Source organism: Stenella coeruleoalba (genome assembly GCF_951394435.1).
Source record: "Stenella coeruleoalba genome assembly, chromosome: 2".
NCBI classification, from domain to species: Eukaryota; Metazoa; Chordata; class Mammalia; order Artiodactyla; family Delphinidae; genus Stenella; species Stenella coeruleoalba.
In genome coordinates this window covers 177,685,823-177,703,318 of record NC_137147.1, presented here as the reverse complement: position 1 = coordinate 177,703,318, position 17,496 = coordinate 177,685,823, and the positions used below count along the sequence as shown (strand labels likewise).

The 17,496-nt window shown below is 40.0% G+C and overlaps 1 protein-coding gene across 8 annotated transcripts in view; it reads left to right on the top strand.

Moving 5' to 3' along the window:
* ST8SIA6 (ST8 alpha-N-acetyl-neuraminide alpha-2,8-sialyltransferase 6) overlaps positions 1-17,496 on the top strand; it is a 231,900-nt gene that overhangs the window by 183,439 nt on the left and 30,965 nt on the right. For all 8 annotated transcript variants that reach the window (XM_079913333.1, XM_079913339.1, XM_079913335.1 and 5 more), the window contains one exon: positions 12,950-13,036. In XM_079913333.1, the coding sequence (XP_079769459.1) occupies positions 12,950-13,036 (87 nt within the window). The remainder of the gene's footprint in view (positions 1-12,949; positions 13,037-17,496) is intronic.

Below are 17,496 nucleotides of genomic sequence, written 5' to 3'. Positions count from 1 at the left end.
TGATGCCAATACTGCCAGTCTGAAGTCCACACTTTGAATAGCAAGGCCTCTACCATCAGATTTCCTGTGACCTTTCTGGCCTCATCTCCTGCCACCTTCATGAGTGGATTCCTGAGTGACTCGTGTGTGATTTCCAACCAACCTGACCATCTTGCTGTTCCTCAAACATACCGTGCCTGCCTCTACCTCTGGCCTTCACACTTGTCCTTCCCTTTGCATAGAATGTTCTTCTCATTCCCAAACCCCCATATGTGTATTGCTTACTTAATCCCTTTCTTCAAGTCTCTGCCCAACTCTTACCTCCCAGGGAGGTCTTCCCTGACCACCCCACTTAGATTGCAGCCCTATTTCACATACTTTCTTTCTCTCTATTCCTGCTTTATTTTTCTTCACAGTACTAAGTACATTATACTTCAACATGATTTTAATATATGTATTATTTGATGTACAGTTTCTTAGGGCTGCCATAACAAATTACCGTAGACTAGGTGGCTTAAACAACAAAAATTTATTTACTCACAGTTCTAGAAGTCTAAGACCGAGGTGTCAGCAGGTTTGGTTTCTCTGAAACCAAAACCAAGTCTCTCTCCTTGCCTTCTTGCTGTATGTATGAAGCGTACATACATGGTCTTTTCCGTATGTATGGTCTTTTCTGTATGTAGGCCAGCCTCCTGGTATCTCTCTGTAAATAAAAACTTCCTTTTCTTATAAGAATACCAGTAGATTGGACTCGGCCCACCCTAATGGTCTCATTTCAATTTAATCCCCTATTTAAAGGCCTTATTTCCAAATACAGTCATATTCTGAGGTACTGGGGATTAGGGTTTCAACGTATGAGTTTGGGGGAACACAGTTCAACCCATACATTGAGTTTATTGTCCATAATCCCCTATTACAATATAAATTTCATGAGAATGTGGACTTTTTTAAGAAAATTTATTTTGTTCACTATTTTTATCATTGGTCTCTAGAACAATATCTTGCACATAACAGATGCCCAGGAAGTACTTATTGAGTAAATACATGAAAACAAAAGGTAAGTGCGATAGAGATATTTAGTGGATTTAGGGTGGTGCAAAGGACATGGGAGAAAGAGATCAACTCTGCTTATGTGAGTCAGAAGAATTTAAAAGGCAAGAGGTTCCTAGCCATTCATATATGGTTTAAAAATCTTACCAGATGTAATATCCATGCTAGCGCCTTCACTCTTGTAACTCACTCTAACTATATAATGTTACTCTTTAAGAGATGGAGAACACTCAATTTATTGGTTCTTTCTGATTCCTTGCAACATATAGGATCCTAGTTCTAAAAATTGATAGTATAAGATCACTAAACTGTTATTTTCAACTCTGGATATCATATGTGGAGATTTCTTTCCATAAACTTGAAAAGTGGGTCATCTTTCTTTCATCTTCAGAAATCATACAGCAGTAGTGTTGTGAGGGAAAACGCGGGAATCTTCAATAGCAGCCTCAGTCCTTGTTTATTCATTCTTTCCATCCTGGTGATGTATTTGCATGTTGCAGATATTTGTGAAGGGGATACTTTTAAAAAAATATATCTTTATTGGAGTATAATTGCTTTACAATGTTGTGTTAGTTTCTGCTGTGCAGCAGTGTGAATCAGCTATATGTATACATATATCTCCATATCCCCTCCCTCTTGTGTCTCCCTCCCACCCTCCCTATCCCACCACTCTAGGTGATCACAAAGCACCGAGCTGATCTCCCTATGCTATGCAGCTGCTTCCCACTAGCTAACTATTTTACATTTGGTAGTGTGTATATGTCCACGCTACTTTCTCGCTTCGTCCCAGCTTACCCTTACCCCCTCCCTGTGTCCTCAAGTCCATTCTCTACATCTGCGTCTTTATTCCTGCCCTGCCCCTAGGTTCATCAGTACTGTTTTTTGGGGTTTTTTTTTTTTAGATTCCATATATGTGCATTAGCATACAGTATTTGTTTTTCTCTTTCTGACTTACTTCACTCTGTATGACAGACTCTAGGTCCATCGACCTCATTACACGTAACTCAATTTCCTTCCTTTTTATGGCTGAGTAATATTCTATTGTATATATGTACCACATCTTCTTTATCCATTCATCTGTTGATGGACATTTAGGTTGCTTCTTAAAATGATATTTTTTGTTGGACTGTGAGGTACTGCTTGACTTTGGCATTCTATCAAATTAGTCCAGTGAAGTAAATTGTTACCCCCAAATAATTCTGATGAATAGCACCATGAATAGCTTTCCACTTATGCTATGTATTCCTATTTCACCTTCCAGATCTACCCTCTACCTTTTTCATTCTTGCTGCGTGCTCCAGGAGGCTGATTTCCTTGTGCTTCCTTAGTTGGATTCTCATAACTTTTGGCTTCTGGTCAGGGTCACATTCTGGAAGTCATTGGTATGAGAGTAAAAAATGGGAAGAGAGAAAGTTTGGGGTATTTGTTCCCCTGGATCCCTCTCTGTGGGAGTGGTTTAGGGATGACTTCATCCTCTACCAAAGGCCACCTCTGCAGTCCTGTGACCTTCTTCTACACCTCTAGCCATAGCTCTTTCTGGCTAGTGTATGGACTTAGGGTGGTAAGCGCTTTCCTCCTCTACCCCTATTGTAGCCTTAGTGTGCTTCACCAATCCGTGTAGCCTTTCCTTTACCACGTCCCACCCCTTTGTAAATGGATACCCCTTTCCCTCTTGGTTGGCTAAAGCTAGTCACTGCTTGCAGTATTTCCTAGCACGTGTCTTAAACATACAGTTACTGTCCAAACCCCAAAAGTTAATGATCCAGGGCAGAGAAAGTGTTCTTTAAAAAAAAAATCAATATCTGACTTTTTCAAATGTGGCAATTTGGAGATTTCAGTGGCGCTGTGAAGAAGAACATTGGCATCTTTAGGAATTCATTCCTAAAGCTGTTTTGGAATACTTACCTTGTCTGAGGGACACTAAAAGGTATGCAGAGAATAAAAGTTTGAATCCCTTTCTCCTATGCCAAGTGACAATAATCACAGCATTCTAATTAGAAGTTACCATCACGCAGAGTTAAAAACGATGTAAATAGAGTTCTCCTGCTTCTAGTGGTTGACATGTCAGTAAGTCAGTACCATGTGTATCTCAGTTCAGCCTGCTTGCTACATATTTCTCTTTTTTGGCTGTCACACATTCATCAGCCATTCCTTTAGCATTTGCCTTACCTATTGAGGTGCTCCTATGTTGGGTGCATAAATATTAACAGTTGTTATATCTTCTTCTTGGATTGATCCCTTGATCATTGTGTTGTGTCCTTGTCTCTTGTAATAGTCTTTACTTTAAAGTCTATTTTGTCTGGTATGAGAATTGCTACTCCAGCTTTCTTCTGATTTCCATTTGCATGGAATATCTTTTTCCATCCCCTCACTTTCAGTCTGTATATGTCCCTAGGTCTGAAGTGGGTCTCTTGTAGACAGCATATATACGGGTCTTGGTTTGGGATCCATTCAGCCAGTCTGTGTCATTTGGTTGAAGCATTTAATCCATTTACATTTAAGGTAATTGTCAATATGTATGTTCCTATTACCATTTTCTTAATTGTTTTGGTTTTATTTTTGTAGGTCTTCTCCTTTCTCTTATGTTTCCTGCCTAGAGAAGTTCCTTTAGCATTTGTTGTAAAGCTGGTTTGGTGATGCTGAACTCTGTTAGCTTTTGCTTGTCTGTAAAGGTTTTAATTTCTCCGTTGAATCTGAATGAGATCCTTGCTGGGTAGAGTAATCTTGGTTGTAGGTTTTTCCCTTTCATCACTTTAAATATGTCCTGCCACTCCCTTCTGGCTTGCAGAGTTTCTACTGAAAGATCAGCTGTTAACCTTATGGGGATTCCCTTGTATGTTATTTGTTGCTTTTCCCTTGCTGTTTTTAACATTTTTTCTTTGTATTTAATTTTTGATAGTTTGATTAATATGTGTCTTGGCGTGTTTCTCCTTGGATTTATCCTGTATGGGATTCTCTGCACTTCCTGACTTGAGTGACTATTTCCTTTCCCATATTAGGGAAGTTTTCCACTATAATCTCTTCAAATATTTTCTCAGGTCAGCCATTCCTTTAAAAAGTATTGCCCAGTGGAAATGATTGGCTGTACTGACTGAAAATCTTATACCGCTGTATTGACTTGCAGAATTTATTTCCATGTAGACCTGAGCTCTTCAGGGGTTTTATAGAAACTAATTACAAAAGACTGTTTGATCTACACAGGATACCACTTAGAAGCCTACTGACTTAATATTATTGGGGTGTCTCCACCCATTTCAGTAGACAAAAAGATTGGCTTTCACCATGAAGAGATGTTATAGGAAACTAAATCAGTACCTCAGCTGTTTACATAGGACTGATAAATGAATATCTTCAAGATAAGGTCTAGGCATCTAATAAATATCCAATAAATATTTAATGGTTAAGTTAACTAACCATAAATTGTGCCTTTTGAAAAGTCCTGTTTATATCTTAATTGAAATAAAACTAGTCACAGCATGTGCGTCTTCATCTCCAAAGAGACGTCTCTAGAAAAACATTTTATTATTATTCTTTATTGAGGTATAGTTGATTTAAAATATTATGTTAGTTTCAGGTGTACAATATAGTGGTTCACAATTTTTAAAGGTTATGCTCTAGTTATAGTTATTATAAAAGAGTGGCTATACTCCCTGTGCTATACAATATATTTTCATAGCTTATTTATTTTATACACAGTAGTTTGTACCTCTTAATTCTCTACCCCAGTCTTGTCTTTCCCCCTTCTCTCTCCTCACTGGTAGCTACTAGTGTGTTCTCTATAGCTGTGAGTCTGTTTCTTTTTTGTTTCTTTTTTGTTTTTTTTAGATTCCACCTGTAAGTGATATCATACAGTATTTGTCTTAGAAAAATATTTTAAATTTTAATATTATATTTACCTAGTATCATTTTTATATGTTATTTATAATCTGTACCTCATTTTGAGTATTACTAATAATGACTGAAATAGATATTATTTATTCTTTTGAAAATAACTTGCTGCATTATTTAGTATGATTTATTATATGTCTTGGTACCAGAAAATACTTCTGATGGGACTGATGTTCAGTTTCATTCTGAAAATAGATGAGATGCAGCATGATATATTGGAAAGAGAGCCAGAGTGTGAATTAAAGGATGTGAGTTGAATTCTTAGTTCATCTGCTTACAGTACAACATTGAGCAAGCTGTTTATCTTCTCAGAACTTTTAGTTTTGTCATCCATAAAAATGGGGGTGATATCATAGGGGTGGCTGCCTCTCACAATTTTGGGGTGAAGACCATACTTTGCAATTGAACACCAACGGTAACTGTAAATTTGCAGAATGTATGATGTGATTCAGAGCATTTTACTCAACAGGAAAATTCTGTAGAGGCACGTTTGTTTCACACATTGGCCCACACTCGTAGCATCCATGGGAGTTTTCCTTCTCTAGCCATGCTTCCACCTTACAAATCATGATGGTGCTGTGGTAGTCTTAATTATCTCAAAAAGCTGGTTGGTGATTTATTGTTTAGTAGAAAAGGACCAGCATATAGGGAAAAAAACTCTCTTTAACTTTCCTTATTCTTTAGTCTTCCCCTTTATAATACCAGAGGATAATGCTTCATTTCTAGACATAAAAAAAGATTCTTTGAACACAGCAACTCCAGGAAGTAAGTAGCTTGAGTACTGTCTTCTGATTATAAAATGGCCAGGAGTATTTCTCCTTTTAAAATATTGATACATATGTCTGCCGTAATGTGTTTGACTTGGTTTTAAGTATCAGGGACTATAAAGTCAAAAGCCCTTCTATGCAGCTAACTTACTAGTAAAATCAGGTACATTATGATTGGCGTCTTTCAATATTAAGTTACACTGGAGCCAGCTACAATTTATTGGGAGACATACGTCATGAAAACAAAACGTTTTTAAGACTAGACATACTTTACAATGAACTTTTATTCTAACTGGCAGTGGGTGATAATTTTAATGTTCTAGACTAAGCTTGATATAATGGGAAGGATGATTGTCAAAGTGACACGAACTCTGCTTTTCCAGTACGCCAAAGTTAAAGTATAATATACATGAGAGTGCTTAAAACCTTTGGAGAAATAAAGTCGTCTGTAATTTCCCAAGCTTGTAGTTGCTCCTTGCATCTAATATGATAGTTTTGTTTCACTGAGGCTTAGGACCCCTCTGAATCAGTTTTCTTGATGAGTCAGGTGTGGCAGCAAACTCTTAACCTGGCCTTCTTGGCCAGCCTCCATAAGGCTCAGACTGGGGGAAGACTGGAAAGTTCTGAGCCAGTCTCACAGGTTGTGGAACAGGGATGGAGAAGGATAGGGGCAGTGGTGTGCTCACGTTTAACAACTAGCTTGTGGAGAATGCCCTGACTTGCCACATTTGCTGCTTCCAGTGATGTAAATTGTCCCACCTTGCCTAATTTCAAGCTACCAGTGGTTTAGCAACCTGCTCACAACGTTGCTGGACATGTACCAGGCAGTTCTTCCAAGCTTGTATGAGCCAGCTCCAGCACAATAATGAGAAAGAAAGTATGGAGCTAGGAAGAGAGGTTCCCCACACCCATCCTGCGGCAGCAAAGAGAGTTGAGAAAAGAGCTTACTCTCAAGTCCAAGAGTTGGCCAAAATGAGATGGGGATTTACTGTGTTTTTTGCTTTTAAAAGCTGCACAGGTTAGATCTCTCACAGCATAACCCCTTTCCTCTATTTCCTGTGTGAAATCTCAGCAAATTCTGCATTGATCACGATTGAGGGAGTTCAGAGTCGAAGATGGAGGCAGTCATGGGTTAATCATTGCAAAAAGGGTAAAAGTGTAACCAGATACGCACACGTGCACACTCATTTTATTTCATGCTAAGAAATTGGGGGGCTTCCCTGGTGGCACAGTGGTTAAGAATCCGCCTGCCAATGCAGAGGACATGGGTTTGAGCCCTGGTCCAGGAAGATCCCACATGCCACGGAGCAACTAAGACCGTGTGCCACAACTACTGAGCCCGTGTGCCACAACTACTGAGCCCGCGTGCCACAACTAGTGAAGCCCGCACGCCAAAAGCCCATGCTCCTCAACAGGAGAAGCCACCGCAATGAGAAGCCCGCGCACCACAACGAAGAGTAGCCCTCGCTCGCCGCAGCTAGAGGAAGCCCGCACACAGCAACAAAGACCCAGTGCAGCCAAAAATAAATAAATAAATAAATTTATTTAAAAAACAAAAAGAAAAGAAAAGAAACTGGGAAAGTAGGAAGGATGAGTTGGGTTAATGGACTGGCTGAAGTGACTGACTAGCTACTGAGCTCTAATCTGAGGCTCTTCAGGCAATATGCTGAGGAAGGGGTAGGCTTTAATATAGGGGTAGGTGAGTTGTGAACAGGTCAAGGGAGTGCACATCAGCACTGGGGAATGTTACTGAGTAGAAGCCATAATCTGTGGAGTAAGGAAATATTGCTTTGAACTTACAGTAGTGTATGACCTCATTACATTTTGTATTTATAATTAAATTACTCACGTATTTCCTGGGTTAACAAGAATAATCAGCTTGATCTGGGATTGTGTTAGTCTAGAAATGCTTAGCCATCGAGGTCCTGTGGGGAAAGGCATAGTCTAGAAAGGCAGCCAATGTGTAAACACGGAATGAAATTCGATGTGAGAAAGGCTATTATAGAAGTATTGGTCTAAGGACTCTGAGAACACATAGGAAGTAGCAACTTCTCAGTTCTTTATCAGGGCTTCCCTGGTGGCGCAGTGGTTGAGAGTCCGCCTGCCGATGCAGGGGACATGGGTTCGTGCCCCGGTCCGGGAAGATCCCACATGCCATGGAGCGGCTAGGCCTGTGAACCATGGCTGCTGGGCCTGCGTGTCCAGAGCCTGTGCTCCACAACGGGAGAGGCCACAGCAGTGAGAGGCCCGCGTACCGCAAAAAAAAAAAAAAAAAAAAAAAAAGCATATTTATTTAAATATACTGTAGGTTCAGCGTGACTAGAATTTTGAATTTTAGATATTTGGTCCTCAACAATGGCCGATGTATAATGCTCATTATCGTATTTATATCACCATGGAAAATACAACTTTTTAGCCCAATATGAACATTTTAAAAGTTTTTTAAGGGGTAAATGATGTACAATATACTGTAACTTAAGTGTGCAGTGTGAGGAGCCTTGGCATACGTGTGTACCATTACTCCAGTCAGGATTAGGAAGACGTCCGTCACCCACCAAAGGTTTCTCATGCTTTTTTGTCATCCGTTCCTCTCGACCACTGCTGCCCCTCTTGTGCCAGCCCCCATTTCCAGGCACCTCCTCACGGGCTCTCTGTCACTGTAGGCTAGTTTTCATTTTCTGGAACGGAATCTACGTTGTGTACTCTTTTTTTGTCTCTATTTTTCCATCCTTTGTAAGTAGATACCACCATCTGTTCATCCATTCACCTCTTATGGATGTTCACATGATAGTTATTTGGGGCTGTTACAAATAAAGCTGCCATACAAGTCTTTTTGCGGCTGTAAGTTCGCATTTCTCTTGGAATACCCAGCAATGGAACGGCTGGGTTGCATGGGGTATATGTAGGTTTACCCTTTGAAGAAATTACCCAGTGGTTTTCAGAAGTAGTTGTAGATTTTCGTTCTCACCAGTAGTGTAGGAGAGTTCCACTTACTCTGCTCCTTGCCGAACTTAGTGTGGTCTGGCTTTTCAGTTTTAGCCACTCTAGTGGATGCATAGTAGTATATAATTGTGATTTTTAGTTTGCAGTTCCCTAGTAGCTGATGTTGTTGAGCATCTTTTCATGGGTTGATTTGCGACCTGTTTATCATCTGTGGTGAAGTGTCTGTTCAAATCTTTGGCCCAGCTTTTAACTGGGCTGTTTGCCTTATTGAACTTTGAATTCTTTACATATTCTGGATAGCATTCCTGGTACTGCAGATTTGCTGGTATGAATTCCTTTAGCCTTTTTATACCTGAAAAAGTCCTTATTTTACCTTCATTTTTTAAAAGGTTTGCTCACTCTCGAATCCAAGATCGACAGTCCTGCCAAATCCTGTACTGTATTTTAATGACATCGTTCCACTGCCTCTGACTTGCATTGTTTCTGACAAGTGTGCTGTAATTCTTTTCTTTATCTCTGTGTACATAATGTGTCTTTTTCCTCTTTTAAGATTTTCTCTTTATCACTGGTTTAAAGAATTTTTTTTTATTATGTGCCTTGGTGTAGTTTTCTTCATGTTTCCTGTGCTTTGGGTTTGTTGAGCCTCTTGGATCTGTCGGTTTACAGTTTTCCTTGAATTTGGAAAATTTCCCACCGTAATGTTTTCAAAATGTTTTTGGTTTCTTCTCTCTTTCTAGGACCATAATTTCTCATTTAGGCCACTTGAGGTTGGCTCACAGCTGAATGATTCTCTACAGCTTTTTCATTCAACCTTTTTTCCCCTTTATGTTTCATTTTTAAGTTTCTATTGCTGTGTCTTCAAATTCACTAATCTTATTTTATTATACATCATGAGAAATTTAATTTCTTTTTAATTTAATAAATGAAATTTAAACAAAACTTTAGACTCTGACACATTTGGTTTTTATGATAGGATAATAATTTCTCATTTACTGTACTTTTCATGATATGTTTTATTTTGATGACTTAAGATACAGTTGCAGTTCTCATTGGTTTAATTAGATATTTGTATTTGGCCCTTCCCTTTCCGTTTCTCTTTAGTTGAGCTTTGTGAGACAACAACTCTTTTATAACTTTTAAAATTTTTTAATTGAAATGTAGTTGATTTACAATGTTGTGTTAGTTTCAGGTTTACAGCAAAGTGATTCAGGTATATACATATATACATATACAACGTACATATACTTTTTCAGATTCTTTTACATTATAGATATTACAAGATGTTGAATACAGTTCCCTGTGTTTTATCTATTTTATATAAAGTAGTGCGTATCTGTTAATCACAAACTCCTAATTTATCTCTCCCCCCCACCCGTTGGTAACCATAAATTTGTTTTCTATGTCTGTGAGTCTGTTTCTGTCTTGTAAGTTGATTTGTATCATTCTTTTAGATTTCACATATAAGTGATATCATATGATGTTCATCTTTATCTGACTTACTTCACTTAGTCTGATAATCTCTAGGTCCATCCATGTTGCTGCAAATGGCATTATCTCATTCTCTTTCGTGGCTGAGTAATATTCCAGTGTGTGTGTGTGTGTGTGTGTGTGTGTGTGTGTGTGTGTGTGTATCTCACATCTTTTTTATCCATTCATCTGTTGATGGACACTTAGGTTGCTTCCATGTCTTGGCTATTGTGAATAGTGCTGCAATGAACATTGGGGTGCATGTATGTTTTCAGATTAGCATTTTTGTCTTTTCTGGATATATGCCCAGGAGTGGGATTGCTGGATCATATGGTAACTCTATTTTTAGTTTTTTGAGGAACCTCCATACTGTTTTCCATAGTGGCTGCACCAACTTACATCCCCACTAACAGTGTAGGAGGGTTCCTTTTTCTCCACACCCTGTCCAGCATTTGTTATTTGTAGACTTTTTAATCATGGCCATTCTGACTGGTGTGAGGGGATACCTCATTGTAGTCTTGATTTGCATTTCTCTAATAATTAGTGACGTTGAGTATCTTTTCATGCACCTATTGGCCATCTCTATGTCTTCTTGGGAGAAATGTCTATTTAGTTCTGCCCATTTTTTCGATTGGGTTATTTGGGTTTTTGTTGTTGAGTTGTATGAGCTGTTTGTATATTTTGGAAATTAAGCCCTTGTCAGTTGCATCATTTGCAAATATTTTTTACCATTCCATAGGTTGTCTTAGATTCATTTTGTTTATGGTTTCCTTTGCTGTGCAAAAGCTTGTAAGTTTGATTAGGTCCCGTTTGTTTATTTTTGCTTTTATTTCCCTTGCCTTGGGAGACAGACCTAAGAAAACCTTGGTATGATTTATGTCAGAAAATGTTTTCCCTATGTTCTCTTCTAGGGGTTTTACAGTGTCACGTACTATGTTTAAGTCTTTAAGCCATTTTAAGTTTACTTTTGTGTATGGCGAATGGGTGTGTTCTAACTTCATTGATTTACATGAGGCTGTCCAACTTTCCCAACACCCCTTGCTGAAGAGAGTGTCTTTTTCCCATTGTATATTCTTGCCTCCTTTGTCGAAGATTAATTGACTGTAGGTGTGTGGGTTTATTTCTCGGCTCTCTATTCTGTTCCATTGAGCCATATGTCTGTTTTTGTGCCAATACCATGCTGTTTTGATTACTGTAGCTTTGTAGTATTGTCTGAAGTCTGGGAGGGTTATGCCTCTTGCTTTGTTCTTTTTCCTCAGGGTTGCTTTGGTAATTCTGGATCTTTTATGATTCCATATAAATTTTAGGATGATTGGTTCTAGTTCTGTGAAAAATGTGAGATGACAATTCTTTTGTTACTTTGCATGATGGACCCTGGTACACACATTGCTCTGATGGTTGTCCTGTTTCCAGGGTGATCAAATGACTAAAAACCACGCCTTGGTGGTAGATAAGACTTCTCCAGGCAGGAGAGGATAGTCACAATGTCACATCTCTCTCTTGAAGAGCCAGAAATTGAGAGAGCCTTGAGTAGGCTGCTGAATGTGCATGTCTTCTTTTGTTTTCTTTTTTTTAGCTTAATGCTGTTTTGCAGAAGGTCTTTAGATTAACTCTCAGCATGTGGAGGCAGGTGATCCTCACTCCAGCTGGGAAGTGCCACGTCTAGTCAAAGCTTTGGGGCTAGAGTATAGATCTCTCGAGTCCCTTGGTGACAAGACTTGGGGCCCATGAGAGTGAGGTTAAATGGTTGAGGTTGGAAACCTGTATGCAAGTCAAACTATTTTTAATCTCTCCTGTGGTAGCTCTTTGCTTTGTTCTCCTTTAGTATTTTGCAAAGTCTTTCAAGATTTTCAGCTTTTCTTAGCTGGTCCAACGGGAACCAAGAGAAAATATTTTCGATTAATCTTGGTGGCAACATTGACAGGCGAGATACCCAAAAGGTAGGTAAATTTCAAGGGCAAAGGAGTTGATTGGTTGACTACCTTCCCCACGTATAAGAAATACCGCCTTTTAGAGACAGACTTTGGAGCATCTGCATTATACTGCATGGGGGTGGAGAAGGTCCTTTTCTGACAAGATTCTTTACTGCCTTCCCCAGACACTCATCAACATATACTCTATCTTTTTATTGCAAAGCCTTGATCTCAAGTAGCTGGCAACTAATGACTATGCTATTAACTGAAAGGAAATTTAAGGATTTTTTCACTCAAAAGGATATATGCATTTTAATTGATAACCGTTAAAGACTAGAGGCTGTTTTGTGATTTAAGGGAGTTGTTACTTAACGATGAAATTTCAGGTAGAGGGAGATCTACCAGGGACTGGGATCCGACCAAACTGTACCACTATGCCTGTAGATTTTTATGCCAGTATACATCTCTCTTAACCTGGCCCAATCTGGTTTTTTAATGTACTGTTCAGAATTAAAATTTAAGATGATTATTTTGTGGAAATGTTATCCATATATCCCAAGGTAAATCTATCAACTTAGAGCCTGAAAAAGATGGTAAACTATATATTTATGGTAAGTGTCTATAAAAATATATTTATTGGTTGACTAGCCATAAGATACGCATGTGAATTAGTGTGCTGTCGTGGTTGGTTCGTAATACTCAATGGACTTATGAATGTGAAAATCACATGTTCCTAAATCAACATAATGATTCTTTGTGAATCACATGCTCCTAGAAGTTTTGAAATGGCTGTGATGTTTACTTCCTTCTACATCACCTTATTTCAGAAAAGATTTAGAGGCTAACATGAGTAGATCATAAGCGTCCTTCAGAAGACTTACATATTCATTTAGCAATAAGTGAGATCTTTCTTTTCTAATTTCATTGACATTTGGCTTGTAGGTATTCAGAGGATGACTATCTTCAGGTCGTCACTAGTATCCAGAGCTGTCCATGGAAGCGACAAGCAGAAGAGCATGAGAAGTTTAGGTAAAAAGTTTCTTCATAAATAATATGAGATTCGAAAATGTTTTGTGCGTTCGCTTTGTCGCTAAAATAGGCAATGCGCTGTTACAAAGAAGCGTAGAAGGGGCCAAGTGACCATGAGGGACTTTTCGTTCTGAGATCCTCTCACGAGACACAAGGCCCTGTGTCCCCAGCTCTTAGCTAGAAATTTGCGATTATGTTGCTGAAATTAATTACAGAGATCCCAACTTCAAAAGGAAGGTTTTTGTTGTACTTTTTATCATACTTTAGAGGATGCTGCTGCTTCTTCGTACCATTTGTATTTGACGTGTATTTGTAACTAACATGTAGCAGCGTAAAGGAATTTTGGAAAACATAGAAAGAAAAAAAAAATCACCTGTGGTCCCGACGCTCTAGAACAAAAACTATGTTCCTTTCTGCACATTCCCTTCCCGTTTTTCTCATTAGCTTTTTAATCTCAGCACCATTCAGGAGCATGAGATGCTGCAGGTCATAACCCAGGGGGGCGCCGTCAACCTGACAAGACCAGGTTATCAGTGGATGGTTACAGAGCTGTCTTGTGCTTGAATACCTGGGAGCCCACCCAGACGGACATAAATTGTGCCAAAACAGTGCCCTGCGGGGGATGCCTGGGTCGTTCTCTGGCACTGCTTCCTCCCATTATCTGTGCATAGGGTGCAGCCAGGCCAGGTATCTCTGTGCCTGCCTGGGCTACCTTGCTCTGCTTTTCTTTGCCACATTCTGATCCTTTGCTTTGCATCAACACAGGTTTTGTCTTGGGCCAGGTTATTACAGTTTGGTAATATGTTTTTATCTTTACTGGTTCCTGTTTTCAAAATTTACGTTAAGCATCAACACTTCTAAAAACCTTATTAAAGAGACTTGGCCTTCGCCTGAGATTCTCTTAACTCTGCTCGGTTCTGTTCACTGTAGGAAGCCAGTTCTGCACGCAGGGTCCTTCAGTCAGTACGTGCTGGAGTCATTGGACCAGCTGTCTTTGATCCTGGTGCCACTGGAGACGGGTTGTGGGCAGCTCCCATTGAGAGAGAAACTTCCTGATCGGGTTAAAGCTGAAAATGAACGTCTTTCCTCCACTGGGTAGACACATGGTTGTCATGACCTCCTGTAGGATTCCACTGTCTTTCCTAACTGGCAGTTAAGAGTGTGGGATTCCTGTGTAACTATTTCATCTCCAGGACATTTTATGCTAGGTCGTCCACTATAGACTGAACTTGTCCCCTCCAAAGTCATAAGTTAAAAATCTAATCGCCAACAGGATGGTATTGGAAGGTGGGGCCTTTGGGAGGTAGGAGGTGATTGGGTTATGAGGGTGGAGCCCTCATGAATGGGATTCACGACCTTATAAAAGAGACCACGTACTGCTGTCGCGCCTCTTCCATCATGTGAGGACACAGCAAGGAGACAGCTGTCTGAGAACCCAGAGGTGGGTTCTCACCAGACACCGAATCTGCCAGCACCTTGGTCTTAGACTCCCAGCCTCCAGAACTGTGAAAATAAATTGTTGTCTATAAGCCACCTGGTTTATAGCATTCTGTGATAGCAGCTCAGATGGACTTAGACACAATCCTACCGAAGACTAGATTTGAGAGATTCTCGTGACAGGAAGACCTGATAGAAAGTTGCAAGGGCAATTGTAACCTAAGCGATCACAGGGTCAAAGAGTAGCAGAAGAGTCTGGTTTTCAGAGACCTTTCTACAAGTGCAGAGTAGGCAAAAAAGAAAGAGAGAGCTGTGGAGGTATTGAACTATAGAGGATTAATCCCAGATAATTAGCTGGAAGGACTAGATGAGTAGTGACACCAACAATTAAAGTCGGGATAAAGGAGCTTCCACTTCTGGCGGTAAAGCTGATTCAGGGCAAACCTCCTGAGAATAATACAAACAAAACGAAGTATATGAAACACTTCTTTTGAGGGCAGTGGAGAGCTACCAAGGCAGGGGGAATTTCCAGGACTAAGGTCCAGAAGAAGAGAGAAGCTGAAGGAGAAGAGACGCCTTTGGAGCTGCGTTCCCTCACAAGGAACTTGCTGGATGCCAAAGCAGAAGCATGGAGGAGAGGTAGAGACACAGAGCAGGGCTTCCAGCATACCCTAGAAGAGACCCGTTCTCTAGAAGACTGAAGCCCAATCGAAGTCATTTCCGTCCTCCCTTGGATTTAGGTCTGCCCTCAGCCTAGATGCCTGATAAAAACAAAATAATCCTGGGGCATCATTTAATCCATTGAGGGTCCCGAATAGAACAAAAAGGTAGACGAAGGGCAAACGTGCTTCCTCTGCTTGAGCTGGGACATTCCTCTTCTCCTTGGCCATCAGCCTTTGGACTCCTACTGGGACTAACACCATTGGCTCCCTTGGTTCCCAGGCTTCGGATGTGGGCTAGAGCTACGCCACTGGTTTCCTGAGCCTCCAGCTTGCAGACTGTCTATCGTGGGACTTGGCAGCCTCCGTGATCATGTGAGCCAATCCCTCATAATAAACGTTCTTTCTGCATATCTAAATTAAAAGAAAGAATCCTCTCTGGAAGAAGGTAACCTCCTTCTGAGCCACGAATGATCTCTGCAAGGTTTTACGCACAACGTCTAGCTCAGTTAAAAAGAGATTCTTTTTAAAGGTTTTTTTCCTTCTTTCCCTCGTGTGTGTGTGTGTGTGTGTGTGTGCACGTGCACGCACTAAAAATCAGGAGTCTCTCTGAATCCAAAGCCATATGAAAGTCACTGGTGCAAATGATAATGGATAGATGCTGTAGAGATGGCTGGTATGCAGACTGGCCACTTTTCCCTTAGAACCGTCTCAGTATAAAAAGTGCATCCGTAACTGTGATGATTACCCCATGGTAATCACCTATCCCTTCAGGGCCAATCTGGGACCGTAACACTTACTGTTTGCTGTCTTTCAAGAGAACAGTCATGGTGACATTTATTTATTTACTTGAATATGTATTATATTGGTACATTCTTTTTATGGACGTATTTGTGAACTAAATTATATAAACCCTCATCAGAAATCTGTCCAATTAAATCATAGTAAGCCATTCACTCTCCTCAGTTTTTACTGATATAGCTGGCCAAATCTGGGGAGTGTCTGGCTTATTTATAAAGCTGGCATTATAGAAATGTCCCCTATTCTTATAGATGTCAAGTAACTAAATAATATTCTATTTTATTGTATTTATTTATAGCAGTTTATACCAAATTGAAGAAAAGTGAAAGGTGGTAATATTCTTTTAGCAGGAATAACAAAAGTTACATTAAATTCTGAAAAAATGTGAGCAAGTGAATATATTCTAAATCCAGCTGTAGCCTGATTGTTGAAACTCCCAAAAGTTGACACCTAGGGGCTATTTGAAGATTATGGGACTTCGTGGCCACAGGATCTCAAAATCAGCTTTTAAAAGCTTTCCTTAGATAAATAAGCTACTTGCTAGCATAGGGCATGCCTTTTATTTATCAATAAATATTTGTTTCGGGATTACTCTGTCAGAGCACAGGAGGCTTGAGCCTGTTACACAGGCTTAAAGTAGAACCTCAAACACAAACCTCAGGCACAAAGCAGAACCTCCGTAAACATGTATTAAATAAACGGATGCATGGAAACCAACAGGGGAATGGAGGGTTTTCTTACTGATTTCAAAGGAATTGAAACAGTTTGGAGAGACAAGAAATAAAAGTGTGAATATCCATGATTTAATGTAAAAATGAGTGATGTATACAAATACCGTAGTATATCAATGCTCGGTCACTGTGGGATGTAATTTCTTGAAACGTTTTGTGGAAAGAGGCAGGGCTTGAGCTGTAGCTCTGAGGACAAGCGGAAAGAGAGGGAGAGACCAGGAGCGATGGGACCAGGAATAAACATGAGTGAGTTTCAAGACCAGCTTCACCATTGCAGTGAACTTGTACTAGAGGGTGCTTGGGATGTAGGGGAGACTTATAGGTAGATGGGGTCGGCCTGATGGTGCACAAGACTCTGATTATCAGAGTAAAATCCTTCCACAGGCTTTCTGTAGATACCAGGAACCCAGGAGGGATATCGCCAGCAAGGGAATTACGTGATGAATCTATTATTTTAGGGAATGCATTCAGTCAGCAGAGTCTTAGGAGGGAGTGAATAGACTGAAGGAAGCCAGAGCAGTCAGGGGCTGGTGGGAGAAAGATGACTCTGCAATTTGACGAAGATCTAAAACATCACTGGTAGCTATAGAAATAACAAGGCAAGGACACTTGGCTGTGAGCTCCGTGAGGACATGTTTTATTGTTTTTAATCTTTGTATCTCCTGTGGCCATCACATAGATGGTACCCAATAAACAGCTGTAGTAAACATGAGTGAAAAAGGGGCAGGACTTGGTGGCTTATTGATTCCTAGTTTTCTAACTGAAAGAGAAAGAAAAATAGAGTCAAAGACCCATGAGAAAATGTGGGTCTGGTCGATTGGGGTAATAGTGG